This window comes from Aethalodelphis obliquidens, unplaced genomic scaffold, assembly GCF_003676395.1.
Source record: "Aethalodelphis obliquidens isolate GAN/ISIS:26980383/991018 unplaced genomic scaffold, ASM367639v1 scaffold7, whole genome shotgun sequence".
NCBI classification, from domain to species: domain Eukaryota; kingdom Metazoa; phylum Chordata; class Mammalia; order Artiodactyla; family Delphinidae; genus Aethalodelphis; species Aethalodelphis obliquidens.
The window spans coordinates 11,033,557-11,056,101 of record NW_020837951.1 but is presented as its reverse complement, the minus strand read 5'-3'; the positions used below and the strand labels follow the sequence as shown (position 1 = coordinate 11,056,101).

Sequence of the window (22,545 nt, the reverse complement as noted above, 5' to 3'; positions counted from 1 at the left end):
TGGGTCTGTGGCATGAGGCACCCAGCGGACAGAGAATGGGCCTGTGGTTTTTGAGAACCTCACTGATGCCTAATGTAGCTCGGAGTGGGAAAGTTTTTAAAGGGGGGAGAGGGAAAAGGAAGTGATGAAAGAATTTGCTTAGTGCCTACTATGTTCCAGGCATTTTACAGCCGTGATCTCTTTCACTCATCACATCCAAGTGGAGAGGGCTTTCCTGTCCCTCACTTAAAGATCAGAAACAGGCTTAGGGAAGTTAAGTCACTTGCCTAAGGTTACACTGCAAGTAAATGGCAGAACTAGGATCCGAACCCATGCCTTTCCTAGTTCCTACAGCCATGCTCGCACCCACTCTTCCAGGCTGGAGAGAGACTGGGAAGAGCGAGGAGCTGCATGCTGGACCATTAATTGGGCCCTAGCTCACTTGAAGGGAGGATAAGCTGTCTGGCCCCACTCCCCAGGAGCCACAGCTCCCACCGGTTCTTGCCTCTCTGGCTCAGTCGGGTCCGCGGGAGTCCTGCGCGGCAGTCCGCAGCCCGCGGCGCGGAGCCTGGGCCGAAGGCAGAACTCGGCGGCAAGCGGCCCAAGGCTCTCCCAGCTCTGCTCCAAGGCCTGCCTTCCCAGGCCTCCCCAGCCGGTGCCCGAGGGGCGGCTCCGGGCCGAGGGGAGACCAGAGTGAGACCTCCTCAAGCATCCTCTGGCGGCTGCGCCTTCATAGTTTGGAGACGGCGGGGAAAGAGGGTTTAAATTTCCTTCCCGAAGCAATCGCAGGAAACTGTTTGTAGCTTAAAACTCTAAACCCCGCGCTCTCCCTCCTCCCTCCCGCCCCCGCCCTCCAGCCTCGCCCACCAGCTCCCACCATCTCGTCGCTCCTCTCCTCCTCTAGCTGCTCCCCTCCCTCTCGGGTCTCCCGCCTTCCCGGAGCACGCGCTGCCAGGGCCCGGGGTGCCGGGCGGCCAATGGCGCGGCAGCAGGACGTGATGTCAGGCGCGGCTGTAGAAAAGGCGCGGACGCTTGGCTGGCGCGGACTGCAGAGCCGGGGCTGGGCTCGGCGCGCTCTTGGAGAGCATTGCGCGCGGCTGGGCCCGCGGCCGGCGGCTCCTCCTCCCACTCTGCTCCTCCTCCTCTTTTCTCCTCCTCCACCTCCTCCTCCTCCACCTCCTCCACCTCCTCCTCCTCCTCCTCCTCCTCCTCCTCCTCTTCTTCAATTCTCCCGGTGTCTCTGCTCCGCTCGCCGGCTTCCGAGAAACCCCTACTTCAGTAGCCGACCCAGCGCCTAGGCGGGTTGCCTTGGGCTGGGGGCACATCCCGGGGAGGGGAGCGGTCCAGGCAGCTGGGCGGCCGCGGGCACCTAGTCGCTCCCGGGTGAGCCCCGACCGCAGCCGTCGCAGCCTCGGGCAGAGTTTGCGCTCCTGCTTTGCGCCGGGGGCGCCGAAGACGGGCGGGCGATGCCCGCGGCGTGAAAGCGCCCGCGGCGGGCGCTGACCTCTGCCCTGGTCTCTCGCCCCCTCCCGCACCCCCCCCCCCACCCGCCCCGTGCCCTTGTGACCCTGGCTTTGGCGCCGCCGACCAGGCGCCCCGCGATGTAGCTGCCCCCGCTCCTCGGCGGGAGGCGTCCTGGCCCGCGGGCGCCCGGGGCCCGGAGCCCGGCCTGGGGGCACAGCCGAGCTCGGGCGGGGCCGGGGCCGCGGTGGCTATGCACCGGGCCCGTTAGCGCGGGGAGCGCCAGGCAGCTGAGGCGGGGGGCAAGCCCTCCCGCGGAGGAGCCGCGCCCCCGGCCCCGCCGGTCCCGCCGCGATGCTGTTCCACAGTCTGTCGGGCCCCGAGGTGCACGGGGTCATCGACGAGATGGACCGCAGGGCCAAGAGCGAGGCTCCCGCCATCAGCTCCGCCATCGACCGCGGCGACACGGAGACGGTAGGCGCACAGCTGCGGGGTCGGGGCCAAAAGCTGGGACGGGACCGGCTCGGTCTGCTCCTCTGCTCTCCTAAGTTTGGGGGCAATTTGGGGAGCGTCCTTCGTGCCGCACGGGACTGGACGCTGGGGCTCTGCGGACAGGATGCAAGGCCCGTAGCTCCCGGCTCAGGGGAAACCCGGCTGCTGGCGGAGGAGGGAAACAAGGTTGAAACCGAAATTTCAGACGCTGAGGGTGGAAGAGAGCATTTCTCCCGAAGTGGGAGCGAAGTCCTACCCGCGGCCCGATGGCTCTCTTCTCACTTCAACGGGCTCTTTGGTCGCCAGCCCTTCGCTCTCCTCCACCACTCGGCTCTGGCTGCTGGCGGCGCCGCCTGCGGCGCGGGGAAGGCGAACAAACCGGCAGCACTGGGGCTCCAGCCGACTTGGGCCTCTCCCCGCCTCCTGGCAATCGGGGTTCCCGTCCCAGCGCAGTTTCAGGGGTCGAAGTCTTCTAGGCTAGGGCTTTTCGTTGTTCGCATCTTGGGCCTCCTGGCTGGCCCGACTTGGCTCGGTTAGGGCCGGGAGTTCAGGCTCTGGCCTGGCTCTTGTGGAAGGAGAGTCCGTTCGGATCTCCACACCTGGCTCCACCAGCCTAGCCCCAAATAGCCAGTTCCTTGCCTCAGACCTCCCTGGGGGCCCGATGAGCAGACGCTGCCCAAGCCGGGCCCAGAAGTGACCTTTAGAGGCCAAGGAGGTGGGGAGCACGAGCGAAGCTTCTCTGCTTGGAAAGCAAGAGCAGCAGCCCCCGTGCCTCTGCTTCTGAGCTCTTCTTCCCCAGTTAAACCCTCTCAGCCTGTCAGTTTGGTTAGGAGAGGATTTGGATTGGGCCTATCCTGCGCTCAGAGACTTTGAGGGTGCCCATGCACCCCACTCACCATCTCCCAGGACCCAAGAGGGCCCCAGACAATGTGGCAGAGGTGGTGGAGGGGCAGAGGTTGCCCCGCGATTTGCCCTGGCCTGAACCTTCGGCTTAAGGATCCAGAGATCACTGGGATTAGGGGCCAGGAGCTCCACCGAGTCTCTGGAGAGGAGTCTGTGTGGAGGGTGACTTTTAATGGTCATCTTACCCCTTTTCCTGGGACCCAGCAGAGTGGCTCCTTTAAGAAACAGTTCGGGGGAAGCTTTTGGAGGGCTTGGCTGAAGTAGCCACTGCTGCCCCCAGTCCCCAAACACAGCATGAGCCTTTCTGGGAAAAGAGCAGAGGGGACAGGAAGGGGGAGAAGTAAGGAGGAAGATCTATCCAGGCCAGCAGCCGGTCCTGGGCCTGTGCCCGGCTTGGGCTGCATGGGCGGGCCTGGGTCCTGAGCCCCCTGGATATGGGCCTTTTGGGGTGCAGGAAGAGCACCGCACACCCTGGCAGGCACCCCACCCCCACCCCCGCGTTTAGGGCTAGCTGGAGCCTCGGAGGGAGCTGCAGGTGCCCGGTTCCCTGTGGCGTGGCGGCGGGGTCGCAGGCTGACGCAGGCGCTGCGGACTCGCGCCTCCCTCCCTCCGCAGACCATGCCGTCCATCAGCAGTGACCGCGCTGCGCTCTGCGCCGGCTGCGGGGGCAAGATCTCCGACCGCTACTACCTGCTGGCGGTGGACAAACAGTGGCACATGCGCTGCCTCAAGTGCTGCGAGTGCAAGCTCAACCTGGAGTCGGAGCTCACCTGTTTCAGCAAGGATGGAAGCATCTACTGCAAGGAAGACTACTACAGGTAGCCCCCACCTCGGGACCCACTGCCCTGGGCACCCAGGACCCCTCATCTCAGATGCAATCTTCTCTGGTTGCCTTCCCTCCAGTCCCAAGGGAGGGTTCCCTACCTAGGTCCTCCCTTCTCCAAGCCAGTACAAATTGGATGACATCCTTTTTAAACAGCAATTTGAGGGAAATCTTGGAAAGATCTGCGAAGTGTAGGGACCCAGAGAAAAGCAGAAAGTGTCCTCTTCTTAGCTTAGACCAAAAATAAGCTCAGGTTGGGGGTCCTTGCACCCTTCTCCCTTTGAAGTTTCTTGGGTCAACTAGAGGGAACAGAAACAGGCACACCCCCCCCCCCCAAACCCAGGCAGTCTAGGCTGGTGTGGAACAAAGTTGGAGGGAGAGCTGGGGGATTGGGTGCATTTCCGGGTCTTTCCTGGAGATGGGAGTGAAAACTGGCCAGGACTGAAGAACGGGAATCACTAACAGACTCCAGGTTCCTTGGTTCTCCTCTCTGGGTTTAGGGTTAGGTCTGCTTATTCTCTCTCCCTCTTTCTTTCTTTCTTCCTCTCTCTTTCTCTCTGTCTGTCTGTCTGTCTCTCTCTCTCTGTCTCTGTGTTTCTTACAAATTACAAACGTCTGTAGGATGCCCAGGCACTGCTGTGGAGGGCAGGATTAGAGGTTGAGGAAGGGGTAACTGGGAAGTTCCCCTTACTCCCGAGCAAAGGCTTTCCTAGGGCTTGCTCAGACTCTGGGTAAAGTCTTTGTAGGCACGAAAATGGTTAAGGGAAACTATATTTCAGGGTAGGACCAGACCTGGGCCAAAATCTAGTTCCATCTTCCCCCCATCCTCCAAGTTAAGACCTGGTTGCCAGTCTTGAGGAGTGGAGTTCCGCCAGTGGCAGCAATGGCACTTGGAGGAGGGATATGGGGGGGTACCCAACCGTGTGTCCCCACAGTCCCTCCCTCGATGGTCCCTACAGGCGGTTCTCTGTGCAGCGCTGCGCCCGCTGCCACCTAGGCATCTCGGCCTCGGAGATGGTGATGCGAGCTCGGGACTTGGTTTATCACCTCAACTGCTTCACGTGCACTACGTGTAACAAGATGCTGACCACGGGAGACCACTTCGGCATGAAGGACAGCCTGGTCTACTGCCGCTTGCACTTCGAGGCGCTGCTGCAGGGCGAGTACACCGCGCACTTCAACCACGCGGATGTGGCAGCCGCAGCGGCGGCAGCTGCCGCGGCCAAGAGCGCGGGGTTGGGTGCAGCCGGGGCCAACCCTCTGGGTCTTCCCTACTACAATGGCGTGGGCACGGTGCAGAAGGGGCGGCCGAGGAAGCGCAAGAGCCCCGGGCCCGGGGCGGACCTGGCGGCCTACAACGCTGGTGAGTGCGAGGCGCCCCGAGCGCCCCGACGGGTTGAGGGAAAGTGCACTGCGTCAGCGGCCAAGAGCCGAGTGAATTTCAGTGTCTTATACATGTATACTTATAGCACTCTGGGTACTCCAGCCTTTAGCTTCCCCAGGCCCACCGGACGACCTGGCAGAAGGGACATTAGCTCCCTGGGCTCCAGCCCTTGCGCTCTCGGCTGGAGCGGGAGGAGAGGGTGCATTAATGGTCCTGATGCTCTGGGTGCAGGACCATGTCGCTGAGAAATTTTTTAGAAACAGCTTTTTGGTTTGGGCCTTTTACCCACTTTGCTGTGCAGAAAGTGCAAGGATAGAGAAAACAAGGCAGAGCCGACACCAAACAGGCTCTAGGTTGGCGTGGCTGAGGGAGAGGATCTGGGGCGATGGATGAGCGAAGCAGAGCGGCGGGGGTCCCAAGAGAAAGCACTGGCTGTGGCCTCGGGCACCGAGCTTGGCCTGGCCCGCAGCCGGGGTCATGCGAAGTGTCCTGAGTGCGGCAGGCTCGGGAAACTTGGGCCCAGGAGCCTTTGAGAAAAAGTGGGTCGTAGTGTCCCACCCAATCCTCCTGCTCTGCCAGGTCTCGGTTTCCCCCCGGGGCTCTTCCTCCGAGTTCTGGGTGACAGCGGGGCGCTGGGATGAGAGCCGCGACCCTCCAAAGTCGGCGCCCCGGGTTGGGACCCAGTAGGCCTGGCCTTGCGCCGGGGTAGGGTGGAGGACTTGTTTCGCATTTCCGGCATCTTTGAACCCCGGGTTGTTCCGGGAGAGGCTCTGCCCCCTCTCGCGTCCCTCCACGCTCAGGACAGCTGCGGGGGTTCTGAGGCCCGGCAAATTGAACCATTAACATCTGCCCGAAGTCTGCACGGCCGGGAAAGGTTTATGACTCCCTGGGCTTCTGAACTTGATAGAGTTTATTTGCAAGTACTTTCTTTATTTCGTCTGCGACAGAATTGGATTCGGAGACTTTGTTTTCTTTCTCCTTTTCCCCTTAGTCCAATGCACAAGTGGAAACAAAACAAAACAAAAACCCTGAACTGTGCGGAGAGGGCTGTGGTGGGGAAGAAGTCAGGATTATTTTGATTTTTAAAAATCTGAGCTGGCTCGGGGCGGGGGGCGGGGGGGGGGGGGGGATGGGAGGCGGGTGGGGATCCCCTGTTCGCTCCAACGAAGTTGCTTGTTGGGTGATCGTGGGGCATGTGTGTCTTGGTGTGCGGAGCTGGGAGGAAAATACAGCCCCCAGTCTGGTAAATGGTGAAGGGGCTGCGGCCAGGTCTGCGAGGCGGATTTAATATTTGTTGAAGGCTCTACCAGAGATGCGGCTCTCCAAAACTTCCATCCCTCGTCACCCACCACCCTGAATAGACCACACGGAGTCCAGATCAGGTCCCCCAAAACAAGGCCGGTCTATTTATCAAGTGGGGTCGGCCTCCAGTAGGAACAGCAGGCGGGCTGGGCCACAGGGCGCGTGGTGGTTGGGAGCGGGATTATGTTTTCCCGGGCAGACAGGTTCGCAACCGGGTTCGCAACTGAAAGGTAGGAGGTACCGAGGTGTATTTGTGCTTTTTGCTGCTCCGCCGCCCTCCCTGGCGAGGCCGCGCCGCACCGAGCAAGATGTGGCTGGAGGCTGAGTTTCAGAGGAGCTGGCACCTCTACGAGACTTCCCCACGCATGCCATCTCGTCATTTTCTCTCTGGTCCCTGTCTTCCTTTTTTTTTCCTTTCGGCTCTCTAGGCGCCACTTTCTCTCTCTGCGTGCGTCTCCCGTTTCTCTGTTCCTGTCTCTTTCTCTCCCGACGCTCACGTCTCTGGCCTTGGCCCGGGCTTAACCGCGCACTGCGTGCCGCCGGTGGCTTTGCGGCTCGCTTACTCGGGGCTCCCGGGACTAGGTTGGGAAAAGGGGGAGCCTCCCTCGCTGCTCCAGCCCGGCCAGGCCTCCCCTGGTCTGGCTGCTGTCCCCCTCCCTCCCCTCCCGGCGCTGGCAGGAGAGAAATGGCCGCAGTGTGGGCCGCGGGGCCGCTGGGACTGGAAAGAGGGCCCCGTGGAGGGTGAGATTTCGGACGTGTGTCCGGGCAAGTGTGTGTGTGCGTGTGTGCGTGATTCTGACTGTGAGGACTCGAGCTTGTTTGTGTGAGTGTCCCGCACCCAGGGGCCCAGCCACACGGACCCCCTGCAAAGCCCATCGCTGTGGGGGACAGTCCGGTGGAGGAGCGGCGGCACCTCACTACAGCGCGGTGAGCTCGGGCAGAGTGGCGAGGGGGCGCCGTCGGTGCGCCCGGCCCTTCGCTCGGGGAAGGGCAGTCAGAGCGGCGGGGCCGCAGGGTCGGAAAGTCCTTCCGGGGCGATGGCCGCGGCGGTCCTCCTCTGGCTGCCCCTCTGGTCCGAGAGCGCAGCCCAGGTCCCAGAGGCGGAACTGAAACCTATCCCACCCCAGAGCGTGGCTGCCCGCTGGCCGGGGTCGCGGACAAGGCTGCCGGAGCCCGTGAGGGGCCCGGGCCGCACGCTTTGCGCCCGGGTTTGCGCGCCGTGGCCACGGGAGTCCCGCGCGGACCGGCCGGATGCCCGGGCCTCCCCCAGCCCCAGCTTTCTGTGTGTGTGTGTGTGCCTGGCGGCGTAATTACTGATTTGATTCCAATCCATTATTTAGACAATTGAACCTACAATCTAGTCTTTAGTAAAATGAGGCGAAGTCAGATTTGATTACAGGTTCAGTCCCAGCGACAAGAGCTCGAAACCCGATGGGTTAATAACAGATCACGAGTAAATTATTCATGATTTTACGAGCTCTTTAGCTCCATTGAATCGGCCTAATTGAGAGGAAAAAAAAAAAGGAGAGCGAAAGCTTGGTCCTCCCCCTCCCCTCATCCCCTTGCTCCTCCCTGGACCCAATCCTGGGGAACCGTGATCCTTCTGGGGAGCTGGGGGCGAGAGTGCGGGGCTTGGGGCACCGACCAAATCTGGGCTCAACAGCCTCTTTGCCCCCAGCGCAGCCCCCTGCCCCAGCCGCTGGCCGGCCTCGGCCTCCCTGCCTTGGGCCGACTCCTTTTCTGCCCTCCTCTCCTTTTCTCCCTTTCCCCTTTTCACCGCTCCCCAGCCTGTAACAGCTTCGAAAAAGCCACCCCGCAGGGACCCAGTCTCCCTGAGACCTGGGATTCAGTTCCGTGGCCTGGACCCTCCACCACACAACATCCCTACTATTTCCGGGCCTTGCTGTCCCCTCAGGCTCTCTCTGTGTCTCTCCTGGTTTCTTTCTGTCTTTGTAGCTGTTTCTCTCTGGTTCTCTCCATATCCACTGCTTTCTTTTCCTCTGCCTCTTCTCTCTTTTTTCCTGGCTCTGTCCATTTTCCCTCCCTACCATCTCTCCTTTTCTCTCCATTCTCTCTGTCTTTCTACATCTGTCCCTTTCTTTCCTTTCTCTGCCCTTTCTTTCTCCCTCCCCCAACCACCTCCCCCCATCTAGGCCTCACTCAGGGCACGTCCCTTGGGTTCGTGGGGCGCCAGGGTCCCCATGGAGCTCATTAACAGCAGCAAGGCCCAGGCAGGGGCTGGGCGGAGGAATGGGCCCAGAGATCCCCTGTGGGGAGGCCTGCCCCCCCTCCCATGGAGCTGGGGACTAGGGGCAAGAAGAGGGTTGCTCCCCACAGTGGGGGCAGGGCAGTTTCCATGGATCCCATTCGGAGTCATTCTGTGATCCCCTTTAAATTGCTGGATCCTCGTTCTTCACTCTGAGCACTCTCAGTGGGAGTAGCCTGGCTGGAGGACTTGGGTGCCTGGGTGCCTATGGGAGGAGCCCTTAGGAGGTGTAGCCACTTGCTGACAACTCCTAGGTTAGGGACAAGACCAGCATCTTGTGAAATTTTTCTGCAAGGGACCACTCCTCACTTGGACAGGGGAGGAGTAGGTCACCAGGAGAGCAGGAGTACTTCTGAGGTAGTATTGCCAGATAAAATGCAGGACTCCCAGTTAAATCTGAATTTTGGGTAAACGACAAGTAAATTTTTTTAGTGTAAGTGTATCCCATACAACATTTGAATTTTAAATAAACAATGAATAATTTTTTAGTATGAGTGTATGCCACCAATGTTTGAATTTTAGGCAAACAACAAAGCAGTTTTCAGTACAGGTATGTCCCATGCAATATTTGAGACATCATACTAAAAAAATTTTTATTGTTTATCTGAAATTCAAATTTAATTGGACAATCTGTATTTTTATTTGCTAAATCTGCAGCTCTATTATGGGCATGTGATGAGACAGGAGATATATTCCCAGTTGCCCACTTTAGGGGGAATGAATTAATCTCTTATGAGGCATTCCCCAAAGTAAGCCTTATGTGTGGAATGGCTCAGGATGTATTGAGGGGATCTTGGAGAGGGGTCCTGCATGTCCCCATCAGCCACCAGGTTGCTAAGCAACTTCCTGAGGCCCAAGTTTTCCATCCCTGTCCCCCACCCCGGTGCCTTCCAGGCATTGGCAGGCCCAGCTGGGCCCCTTCTGGATGGGGACGGGCTCCCCAAAGAGTCATGCTTCATTTTTGCCTGCCTTTATGGTGTAGGGGAAAGAAACAGCAAGGAGGCAAGCACTGCAGTGTTGAATCTAGGCTCAGCCATAACCAATGGTGTGGCTTTATTTTCCTTAGCATTAGCTTCCTCATCTCTAAAATGGGGTGAATAGCAGTAGCCACCCCTTGGAGCAGTAGTGAAGCCCCCCTCCGCCCATGTATGTAGAGCCAAAGGCATACCCTGGGTGTGGCATACATGTTCATTTCTTCCTCCAGCTTCCTTCCCTTTTGGTTAGAACTCTGCCACTCCATGAGATTTCCAAAGATAGCTTTACCTCCCTGCCTCATTCACCTCATTTGTCAAACTGGGAAACAGCTGCCTCATAGGGCAGTGGTGAGGATTAAGCTACAAAATACAATTTCCAACCTTCGACCCAGTGCCCGCGGCCCAGGGCTAAGGGATCGTGCCAGTACCTTTGGTTGTAGGAACTGATGAGGGAGAACTGAAAGTGAGTGGAGAGTATGGAAAGTGAGTTGAAGCCTGTGACTTCCAGGTGCCTGCCCCAGACACTGTGTGGGGGGAAGGGTCAGGGGAGACTGGAGACTGCATTCCTCCTTAGGGAGTGCAGGGAGAAACGGGGAGATCATGGGCCTGCTTCTGCAGTCAAGTGACTTCCCTTTCGGAGCCTCAGTTTCAATATCTGTAAAAAGGGGGAAATAATGCTTGGCTCAAAGGGTTGTTTTGAGGATGAAAATGTGCATGTAAAGCCCTTTAGCACATCTTGTGGAGTTGAATGTCATTGACAAGTTGTAGCTGTTGTTATTATTACTATTATTATTGTAACATGATGGCTCAGAATGGTTTTTGGATTCCCCTAGAGCTGGGTTTGAATCTAGCATTTCCTAGCTGAATGACCCTGGGTAGATGGCTCTGAACCTCAAACTCCCCTATAAATCTATAAAATGGGATAATATCTCCACCTCACCAGGGTGCAGCACCCACCGTGTGGTTCTGAGGCTAGAAACATTTGGCGAAGCGTGGGGTGGGTGTGGACTTAGCAGTGTTGTGGGGGTCCGGGCCAGGAGGTTCACCTGCTGCCTCTGCGTTCCTTCCCCAGCCCTGAGCTGCAACGAGAACGATGCGGAGCACCTGGACCGCGACCAGCCGTACCCGAGCAGCCAGAAGACGAAGCGCATGCGCACCTCCTTCAAGCACCACCAGCTTCGGACCATGAAGTCTTACTTTGCCATTAACCACAACCCCGACGCCAAGGACTTGAAGCAGCTCGCGCAAAAGACGGGCCTCACCAAGCGGGTCCTCCAGGTCAGCCAGGCCGGGGCTAGGGGTGGGGGCATCTGTGGCGTCAGGACCTGGGGTGGAATCCCACAGTGGCCGTGGGCCTTGGAAGGACCTTCCACTCTATGTCCGCCTATCTCTTTATCTTTCTCTGTTCTCTTTCTCCATCTCTTCAGTCTATCTCTAGCTGTATTTCAATCTTTTTTTTTTCCATTCTAACTTTGTCTTCTCTCCTTCAAGTTTTGTCCCTCAGTGTTTCTGTTTTGTGTCTGTGTGTCCCTCTGTCCTCTTTGTCTACACACTCAGTCTCTTTTCTTTCTTGTAAGCAATTCTTAGTTGCTATTTATTACCCAAGTGACACTCAAATATGCTCATGTTGTAAAAGGTTCAAGCATTTCAGTTAAACCAGAGCTTCCCCCCACACCCCCACCGGCAACCTTGGCCCCTTAAACCAGGATGCCCGTCCAAGGCACCTGCTGTTAGCCATTTGCTCCTTCTGCTTCTTGTTCCTCACTTGCTCTCTCTAGTTTCTCTCTCTCTCTCTCTCTTTCTCTCTCTCTCTCCTGTTTCTCTCTAGATTTACCTTCTGTTTCTTTGTTGCTTCTCAGACTCTCCCAGAAGCAAGGTTTGTAAGGGAGAGGGATTAGGGCAGATCCCCTGGTTGGAAGTAGATGGGTGCCTCTGAAAACAAGCAGCATTGCACTTGTATGTGAGGGTGCTTTCTTGATAGAGAGAATCCAGAGCTTTCACCAGATACCCTAAGGGTCTGTCCACCACCCCCAAAATGTTAAGAACCCCATTTGGGGATACAGGTATCCCAGCTGCCTGTATGACCCAAACTTGTGGCAGAGCCTTGGGTCACCACTTTTAAAATCTTCAGCTCCTCCTCTTACTCATTTCATGGTCCTGGGCAAGTCACCTAACTCCTCTGAGCCTCAGTTTCCTTGTATGTGAAATGGGCACAAGAAATTACACTGAAGGCTTATTGGAGGAGCAATTGAGATAATGTAAGTGCCCATCACAGTAGCTGACAACCGCTCAGTGGATGGTAGCTAGGATAACATTAACTAGAATAATCAGTTGACTGATATTAACTAGTATAAACAATTATTCTGGTGGTTGGACTTCAGTTTCCACATCTGTACAATGATAAGGTGGGAGAATAGCTCCCTTTATAGCTAGTTTAACCAATTTATTCCTCAGAACGTGTGACTGTAGGGATAACAACGCACATTTTTGGGTAAGAAAATCGAGAGATGAAGTGAGTTGACTGTGGTCCCACAGCAGGAGGAGTGGTGCTGGAATCTGAGGGCAGGCCAGTGCGACCGACCCCCTAGCCCTAAGTCTTTGAGGACTGAGGGCCCGGGGGTGGGTGGCGACACCGAGTGGGTGAGGGTGATGGTGACGACACCGAAGGCTGTGAAGCCACCCTAAGCTTTCTTGCGAGTCTGTTAGAACTTTTAAGAAAGCATTTTGGAGGTGACATTGGTGGCGGGATGGGACTGTGACGCGGGCGAGGGTCCGCAGATCTCCGGGAAGCCTGGAGTCCGGGCGCCCAGGCTCCCGGCTGCCGGCCAGGCGCACCGCGACGGGTCTGGCGCAGCTTGGTCTCGCGCGGTCTCAGTGACGTAGCGGAGGGAGCTGAGGACCCGCCAATGAGACGCCGATGCGCCTCTCTGGGCCCGCCCCCCGCCCTGGAGTTCCCCGCAGGCCCCGCCCCTCCTGTTTGGGATCCGTTTTGCCCAAGGTCCCTCTGACCAGGGCACTAGAAGAGGCGGCCACTTGGGGTCTCAGATCCCGCTGGCCCGTTTTCCTCCGACTTTTCCTTTTGGGGATTAGGTCGGGCGACTCTTCTTGGCGCCCCCTCTGTTCCTCAGCCCTGGGCGAATTTGGACGCAGGATCTGTGGTTGCTGCCTTTTCTCTGGTTAGTAGTCCTTCCTCTCTCTAGATGCCCTTATGGTGAGTTGGTGGGGGAAAAGGGATCCGTGAAAAAAGCCCTAAGAGCAGGCAGGGGCAGGAACAGGGACTTGAAGTCAGGCAGAGCTGGGTTCCGTTCTGCCCGTCTACTCACTGGCAGTGTGTCTTGCACAAATTAGTTACCCTCTCTGAGCCATAGCTTTCTCATCTGTAAAATGGGCACCATTAGGGCACATACCTCGCCAATTATCCAGATTAAGTGAAATAAAGAGCAAATGTCCGTGGTTGGGTCTGAATCTGGGGTGGGGCGCTGGTCTCTGCTGGCCTCTGTAAGGCAGGGAGCTTGATGTAGGAACACATTGGATTTCCAGCATAGTTATCTCTCATTCTTTCATCTGACCAAATAGCTATTGGCACCAGGCCCTGGGGACACAGAGGTGAATGAACCACAGTCCTAGCCCTGAAGAAGTTCACCTATTAGGTGTCGAGACAGACCCACAATCAGTTTCCCCATAGTGTGATCAGTCGGGAGGGAGTTTCTATGGGAGACCAGGGGAGAAACCAATTACCTACCCTGTATGTGAGGAAGGGTTCATCTGTGTGACCTGGGTCTAGACTTGCTCTTCCTCCCCTAGAATCCTGAGCCAGGGCTGTTCACACCTGCATGCCCTCTCCACCATGGGGACTCAGAAAAGCCAGGGCATGGGACTAGTTGAGAGAGAGAATCACTGATAGAAGCACTAATCAATAAATGTTTGAGTGCTCTACTGTGTGTCTGCTATGTGTTGAAAGACTCATGAAGTACACTTGCTCATTGAGTCCTCGCTATCAGGCATCATGATCCCTTCTCCTCCACTGTACAGATGGGAGAACACTGAGACCCAAATGATTGCCACTTGCCCCAAGTCACACTTTGCTGGTAGGTAGCAGCGCTGGATCCAAATCCAGGCGCGTCTGATCAGTGGGCCTTGCCCTTTCTCCTCTAAGCCAACCCAGCAGTGACAGCCTCTGAGTGTGAGTATCGTTTATGGCCTGTACGTTGTTGGGGTGAGGGCAGTCATACCCACAGGACACATCAGACCCCTGTTCTCCCTCCTCCCAGACCTCCCAATCTCCTGCACAAATGCTTAGTATTCTGTAACAGCACAGCAGCTCATGATTATGCAGCAGTTTGCAAAGCCTTGTCTTTCCAGGCACTCATCTTCCTTACCTTAATATTTTCCTGCCCATTTTACAGATGAGAAGCTTAAGAACTAGTGAGGTGAAGTGATTTACTTGAGGACACAGGAGCCAGGCATTGACAGGGTGGGGCTCTCTCCCAGGTGTTCTGACTACTGATGGGCCAGCTAGGGGAGATGGGATGGGGGCAGTTTGGGGCGAAGCAGCTGGTGGTGTGGCTTTGGAAGGTAACATAGAGATTAAAGTCCTTTCTGACATAACAACAATGTGATTTGGGCACTTTAACTTCTTCTCTCAGAGCCCAATTCCTTGTCTTTGAAGTGGAGATAATAATAGCTTGTACCTTGAGGATTCCTGAGGATTGAGACAATGAATGGGAAGGCTCCAGCATGGTGCCTGCTGGTACAAAGTAGACAAAGTAGGTGCCCATGAAATGGCTTCTCATCACTGGCTACACAAGCTTAATTGTGCTAGGCCTCGGGTGCCCCCTGCAGGTTGTGGTCCACCTCGACCCTGTGGAGAGAGTCTGAAGGGCAGGGCAGGTTGAGGTTGAGGCTGAGTTCGCAGAAGTGGATGAGGTAGGGGGTGTGTGTGTGTGTGTGTGTGTCTGTGTGTGTGTGTGTGTGTCTGTGTGTGTGTGTGTGTGTGTCTGTGTGTCTGTGTCTGTGTGTGTGTCTGTGTGTGTGTGTGGCAGGCCCCGGATGCATTTGGAGCTGATAGGAGGTCCAGACTCAGCCCTCCCACTTACTCTCTGAATGGTTATGAGCGAGTGACTTAACCTCTCTAAGCTTCAGCTATGAAATGAGGATGATAACAGTGCTTCACTAGGTGGTTGCAAGGAGTAAATAAGATGACATAAAGTGTAATTTATAAAGTGTATATGAGGGACTCAAAAATATTAATTTCATACACATTTACCTAGTAAGGTTCAGTCTACCATCCCCTTTTGCACACATTGAGAAATTTTAATTATCTTCATTTTGCAGATGAGGAAACTGAGGTTCAGAGAGGCTAAAACCCTTGCACTGAGGCTCACAGCTAATAAGTGATGGGAGGGGTCAAGCCCAGATTGGTTTGATTCCACAGCTCTTTCCAATATGGCACAGTGTAGGGATTGGGATTCTCAGCGCCCCCTCCCCTTGGATGTAGCTGCCGAATGCAGCAGGACAGATGGGGGACAAGGGGAGGAGTGAGTCATAGATGCCATGTCTTGGTAGGAAAGCAGGAATTCTGTTGTAAAGCCCTAGGGGTGTAAAAAGTGCTCAGAATTGTCACCAGAAGCAGCAGCATGACAATCACAGTACTCACTTGTCACCAGTGGGCAAGGTGACCAGGAGACAGAATGGCTCCTTGGACCGAAGTCCATTAAGACATTAAGCTTTACCAGTTCTTGGAGAGCATTGCTCAGCACATCCATGCGCCTCTGCATTGCCTCTCTTCCTTCCTGGGGAAGGATTAGGAAGGCAGAATATTAAGGTGCCCTAGGCTGGGGAAGGGGCTGGTGAGCTGATGGATTTGGATGGGTGAACGTCTCCTTAGGGGTTCCCAGTGTGACTTTGAAGGAAAATACATTTTAACAACCAGCAGTTTAAAAGCATTCTTCAGATGACCAGTTAGTCATCATTAGCCTATGTGAGAGCTCAAGAACTGAGGACACTAGCTTTCCTCCATTCACTCACTTCAACAAATACACTGACCTGCCGTGTTCTGGGCGGGGCATGAGGTACTGAGGATTCAGTGATGACCCTGGCAATGAACAGGCCCGGCTGGAATGTACAGTCCACAGGGGAGACAATGTCCAGCAAGGTACTTTATAAATAATTAAAATGGTGATAAGATTGACCTCTGTATTTTTCTGTATATTTGAAATATCTCATAGTAAAAATACCTTTAAATGATTCCAGGGCCAAATAAGTTTGGGAAATGCCAAAGATTGACTGCATCCTTCTCTTAGAGATCAGAGCACACTGGCATTAATACAGGCATTGAGAAATCTTGAAGAGATTCAACTTTCTCTAGTCCAACATTTCCCAAGTGTATTTGGCCACAGAACCCTTATTTAACTCTTGACAAAAATAAAATAGAAGAAGTGCTAGGATGGAAAAATATAGGGGTGCAACGAGAGCATAAACACGGGGACCTGACCTGGGGAGGGAGGTGGTCAGGAGTGGCTTCCCTGAGGAGGTGAGGTTTAAACTAGGACTTCAGTTCATTGAGCCTCAGCTTCCCCACCTATAAAATGGGGAGAGTGAGCATTGTTCTGCATGTCATTTGCACAGGGCTGTACAGAGTGTTTGATCTAGTCACGGATGGTTGAAGTTGGATGGAATTTCATAGGTGATTTGGCCCAAATCTCTCCGTTTAGAAGAGAGGAAACTGAAGCCCAGAGAGGTGGAGCGACTTGTTCAAGGCCCCAGAGCAAAGTAGTTGTAGCCCTGGAACTGGACCTAAGGGGTCCTGATATCCAGTCCACTGCTCATTATTTTTTATTCTTTAAAGAAAACTTTCTTTAAAGTTTATAAAATAATAGAACCACCATACAGGCAGGTTAGAAAACTAGGGGGGAAAGTTACCCATATGAAGACACAGGAAACCAGTAATCCAGGTGTGCAGTTTGGAAGTTAAGTAGTGGGTAGGGGCGTGGGCCCAGCCTGCTGGGAGGCACATCTCATCTCTGCGTCTTTGGCTGGGCTCTGGGCCTCAGTCTCCTCACCTGATGATAATATCAGTGCTGACCGTGTAAGGCACTAACAGGAGTTCATATGTGTAAAATCCTTAGAACGTTGCTTCGACGTTGCCTTCTGAGTGAATAATGTTGGTCGTTATTATTTGCTTTATGAAGTTGCAATACCAGAGGATGTCATTTCGTTATCCTTTTTTTTCCTCACATAACATTCGTCACAAGGCATTTCCTCTGCGACTGCGTGGAGTGGCTGTGTGGTGACTTCCACTCGTCCCATCTGGTCAGATGCTTTGGATGCAGCCGTTGGTTTTGATGTCATAAAAAGAAACCGCCAGTGGGCATTTTTGGTCTTGAAGCGTTTGTATTTTGGCTGGTTTCCTTAGTGGCCCTGGAGGGGATCTGTGGGGCAGAGTGGGTTTCCCACTGACCCTCCTGGTCTCCTTGATGAACGAATCCTGGGGAAGGGGATTTGCGAGGCAAAGCTCAGCCTTCAGGGCCAGGGGGTGTCTGAGGAGGAGCCATGTAACCATGTGGGCTTCCTCCTCCACCCAGGACCTACTGGGGATCCCCTGGGCACCTGACTGAGGCACTCCCTGGAGATGAAGAGAGAGGGCTGTCAGTTTAAGAAGATGGGTGGGTAGAGCAGATCATCTTCCTTGTTGCAGCTGCCAGAGAATCGCAGCCTGTCAGCACTCCAAGAGGCCATAGAGATCATGTGGTGTGGTCCAACTCCCTTGTTGTACAGGTAGGGAAACTGAGGCAGACCCAGAGGTAAGGGACTAGCAGGGGTCACTTGATTGGTCAGTGGCAGAACCAGAGCTGGAAGCTACAGCCTGTGCTCTTTCCACTACATCATAGTTGCTTCTGTGTTTATTCACTCATTCATTCATTCATTCATTCATTCATTCACTGACTCACTCCGGATCATGTGGTAGGGAAAGCATGGACTTTTTATGGCAGATAATCCTGGATCTTAATCTCAGTTTGGCCTCTGTGTGACCTTGGGCAAGTGACTTTGCCTCTCCAAGCCTCTCTGGTTTTAAATCTATAAGGTGGGGATAATGATAGTACCTCCCTACTTGGCCTATCATGGAGATAACCTGTGACCGTGCATGTTAGAGGATGGCTGGGTGCCCGGCATGAAGAGGTCTGTAAATGTTATCTGTTAGTATTACTATTAACTCAATGCATGTGACTGATTCTTAATCTTTGCCAGTCCCTCTGCCATATCCCCAGGGATATAAAGATGACTTAGACAAGGTCCCTGTCCCAACAACCTCTTGGGAGGGGATTTTTTTTGAAATACCCAGGAGAATTCTGGTGAAGCCTGGCTTAAGGTGAGAAACAAACTCCACACAAACCCCCGCAGCAGATGGCTTTTAGTTGAGTTGTTGACTTTCATCCACCAGATTCCCAGCGCCTCAGATTCGGTAAAGCAGAGAAGGCAGTTGTGGAAGATGGTGTCATTGTTTACAAACCTCTGTTAGGGGCAACGCCAGAGAAATAGCAAACAGCCAGCAACTAACTGTTCCAGCCCTTCCCAAGGGCTTGGAGCCCCGGACCGATGGGCGATGCACTGCCCCCGGGGCTTCCCGCTCCTGCTACCACTTGGAGAGTCAGGCCCACAGGACGCTCACAGGGCCACACATGCTCAGGACAGGACGGTGGCAAGAGTGTCACAGCTCCAGGCTTCCTCATCCCCAATCTGCAGTGTTACTTTGGGGAAGTCGCCTCTTCTCTCTGAGGGTGTCTGGGGGCTTTCTCCATCATGTTCTCCGTCGGTCATTCTCTGGGCCAGAAGGACAGAGTCCCACCTCTGTAGATTCCTGCAGGCCGGGCAGGGAAGGAGCCCCCATCGCAAGAAGTGCCTGTCGAGGCTGGTCTTAGAAGCACTGTACTTACTTGCAAGCCCCCAGAAGAGGTGATGGGCTTGCTTTGGGCAAAGGCCAGGGAAAATGTGCTTTCTTCCTGGAAAGATCCAGCGGGAGAGAGCTTTGTTTCCCAACTTCACAGGGTCTGCATCTCCCTCCTTACTCCAGGATTCTAAAGGCTGTGCTTTTTAATTGAGCCCAAGTTGTATCAGGCCACCAAAAAGAGGGTTTGAGGCCACGGGCCCCTGGAGCTGGGGTGGTCCCCAGGGGAGGGTGGGGCCGAGGGCTGGCCCTTCCGATCCCTGTCTGAGACACTGGGAAGACAGGAGATGCAGGCGCACCTGGAAGGACGCAGCTGGACACCCTAGAATCTGTTCAGTTCCCCAAGGCCCTCTGTTTTACCGGGAGGCTTCCGGCGAGCGTTTTCTTCACGCAAAGGGAAGGGAAGGGGCCCTGCCCTTTGGGCTTTTTTCTCTGGGAGATACAACCTCCCACCCCATCCCGCAACCCTCCTCCCCCCAGATTTTCTTGGCTTCTCCCAAAGTACTTTGAGGACCTCGGGGTACAGCGGGATCTCTCTGTGCAGTTCGATGGGTGGGCATACTGGCTGGGGGGTGCTGTGTAGATAAGTATCGATGCTTCGTGTGTACAGGCTTGTGTGCAGTGGTGTGGGTGCGAATGTGTGCGTGTGTCGGTGCTCAAGGGAAAATGAAAGCAAACCCTTATTCTCTCTCTTGGGCATTCTTTTCACACAGAGCTCAGTAACTGGGCCCCCCACCCCACCTCCCTCGTAAAGGATACTGGGACATGGCAGGTCGGGAGAGGGAATCTTTCATCGGGCAGCTCTTCCCATTCTGTCCACTCCGCCCTGAGACCTGAAACCCAGTGGTCCAGGATGCTGGCGGCTTCTCCAGCAGATAGCGGCAGGGATTAGGAGCTGCGTCTTTCTCTTCCTCTTAGTAACTCTTTATTGACTGATTCCTGTGTGTTCTTTACATCGTTCTGGTATTTCCCAGACTTGCCATGAAAAACTTGAAAAATGGTACCCACAACAATTTGTGGGATCTCTTGCCCGCTTAAAGGCGACTGCCAAAAAAACGAACCTCTCAACCATGGTGGAAAATGATCGAGATTCGGTTTGTGTGAATCTCCCAGAACAGAATAGAAATGCTATGTGAGCCACATATGTAATTTTACATTGAAAACTGTCCAGTAGCCACATTAAAAAAGCAAAAAGAAACCTGTAAAATTAATTTTAAGGATATATCCTGTTTGGCCCAATATATTGTCATTTCAACGTGTAATCAAAATAAAAATTACCATCGAGATATTCTACTTCCTTCAGATCTGATGTGGTTCTCACCTATAGACCAGCCGTCTTGGGGCTAGCCGCATTTCAAGTGTTGGGTGGCCACATGTGGCTAGTGGCTACAATATTTGAGAAACTTCTAACAGAAGGGGAAACCCAGTAACAGGCAATTCGAGGAAAGGACATTTTTATTGTATTAACAATAAAAATACAAAACAAAATATTGCCAGCCCAACTTTTTAATACACAGCTCCCCCACCCCCCCCCCCCCATTCCGGCAGAACACCGATTGGCATCTCTGAGTTAAACAGTCCGGAGGCATGCTCTGCCCTTCTTCTCCTCGTCCTGCCCGCCTTCCTCTGACCAGCCCTTCCCTCTCCCCCACGCAGGTCTGGTTTCAGAACGCCCGGGCCAAGTTCAGGCGCAACCTTTTACGGCAGGAAAACACTGGCGTGGACAAGTCGACGGAGGCGGCGCTGCAGACGGGGACGCCATCAGGACCGGCCTCGGAGCTGTCCAACGCTTCGCTCAGCCCCTCCAGCACGCCCACCACCCTCACAGACTTGACTAGCCCCACCCTGCCGACTGTGACATCCGTCTTAACTTCTGTGCCTGGCAACCTGGAGGGCCACGAGCCTCACAGCCCCTCGCAAACGACTCTTACCAACCTTTTCTAATGATTCTCGGCCCCCCGCCCCCGCCCCACAATTTCTTTAAAAAAGAAATTATCTTTAGTTGAATTCCAAGTGTATTTTAAAATAGAGGCTTTGAGCAACTAACTAACCACATTTTAGGATCTCGCCTGGAAAATGAGGAAGAAAATAACTACGCCCCTTGCAGACACAGCGGTGTGGACTGGAATTACTTGGAAGATCTATCTGCAACACAACATTTGTGTCACTGTACAGTTTTGTGGACTGAGCGAGGAAAAACAACAAATAATTTAAGTTGGCTAGAGCTTCTGTATTTTCAAAGACTGCCACGTGCCTTAGGAATACTGTTTTATCTCCATACTTTGGATGACTTGTTCATTTTTTCTCTCCCTCTTTTTCTCTCTGTATATTTATGACCAGAGCAAAAATGTAAAAAAAAAAAAAAAAAAAAGTTTGTTACTTTGAATAGTCCTAAAAAAGAAAAAAAAAAAAAGGAAAAAAATCAAACCCCCTCCAACAGTCGCTTTGTTGTTTTAGAATTTTAAGGTGGAAGTCTGTTCAAATATCAGAATTTGTAAAATCTAACCAGTAATAAAACCACTTACTGAAACTAGCTGGTGCCACTGCTGTTCAGAGGTGTGCCGAGTTCACAGGACTTAAGAGTCTTACTGAAGCCCAGAGATCAATTCCAAGGTCTTCCCCTATTTATAATAATTTATAATATTTGCGAGGACCCTCTTTTGTGCCAGACTTTGGGCTGCTTGTTGGGATCCAGAGATGAAGTAGACACAGTCCCTGCCCTTAAGGAATTTAGAGTGGAGGCAGAGACAGACAAGAGATCATCTTAGCACGTGTGCTAAGTGGGGAGCATGTAAGCAAAATACCATTCATTCATGCATGTGTTCTTTCAAATATTAAATAAGCATGCCCTGCTGGATCCTTTGACAAAACTCAAAGGTCATTACACCTGCCTCTTCTGCTCTTCCCTGGGCTGGAAGGGTATGTCAGGCAATGAGGGAGGCCTTTCCCCATGATGAGTGAACGCTGTCACCAAAGGGCAACATAAGCTCAAGTTTTCCTAATATAAGACACAAAATTTCAAAATCTTCCAAGAGGGCAAAACCAAATGAATTTGGTTCCTTTACTAAAGCTTCAGGTAACCTCAGAAGCCCAGAGAAAAGATGCATCCAGAGAGGATGGAGGTTGAGAGCCAGGCAGAATGAGGTTGGAATCTCTACTGTGGAGCAGCGTGAGCTGAAGGAAGTCATTTCACCTCTCCAGGCCCCAGTTTCCTCAGCTGGAAGGTGACAGTCATGACCTTTATATGACAGTTGTAGTGAGGGTGAAGTGAGGTGTGTTGCGGGGCCCAGCAGAGGGCCTGGCATGTAGGAGCTCAATATATTTTATGGAATGACAAGTGACACGTCAGGACCTTGCAGGTGGAGAGCAGGAATGTGTGTATCCAGGCACTGCCTGTCATTGCTGGATGCATCAAGCAGGTGTGACGTCTGTCCACTGAGCATCTTATACCTCTCCTTTCTTGCCCTGAGCCCTACTGCAGAGTACTCTGTTACCAGCTTGATCGAATGCCAGCCGTCGTCTAGCAAAATGCCCCACAGTGCCCACCAATTTGAAAACCCAGAGGGAAAATCATAGCTGCTTTGAGGAGAACACAGCCAGGCAAGGTTGGGCAGGGCAGCAATCCAGCCCAGGACTGTGGTCCCTCTCCCTTCCTCCTCCTGCCATCATGATTGGGACCATGTGGGGAAAGGGAGTAGGGCAGGAATGGGTTGAAAGTATGCAAAGCCTGAAGCGACTCACTTTCTGAAATGTTAAACACACACACACACAGCACTATTGTTTCTATTGCAATTTAATGCCTGGCAAATAGTAGGAGCTCAATAAATTTTTTGTAAACTTTTATATTGATGTATAATGTGCATAAAGGGCACATTTCTGAAATGAACAGCTTGATTGCTGTTTTCCAAATGAACACACCCATGTAACCACCACCCAGATCAAGATACAGGACATTTACAGCACCCCGAAGTCTCCCTTGGGCCCCCTCCCTGTCAACCCCTCCCAAGGTAGCTCCTA

At 53.8% G+C, this 22,545-nt stretch overlaps 1 protein-coding gene across 1 annotated transcript; it reads left to right on the top strand.

Moving 5' to 3' along the window:
* Positions 1-1,023: 1,023 nt before the first annotated feature.
* LHX2 (LIM homeobox 2) lies at positions 1,024-21,271 on the top strand. Its single transcript, XM_027104905.1, has 5 exons — positions 1,024-1,914; positions 3,451-3,653; positions 4,618-5,021; positions 10,657-10,862; positions 20,185-21,271. The coding sequence occupies exons 1-5, from the start codon at positions 1,795-1,797 to the stop codon at positions 20,470-20,472; spliced, it is 1,221 nt and encodes a 406-aa protein (XP_026960706.1). The 5' UTR covers positions 1,024-1,794; the 3' UTR covers positions 20,473-21,271.
* Positions 21,272-22,545: the final 1,274 nt, after the last annotated feature.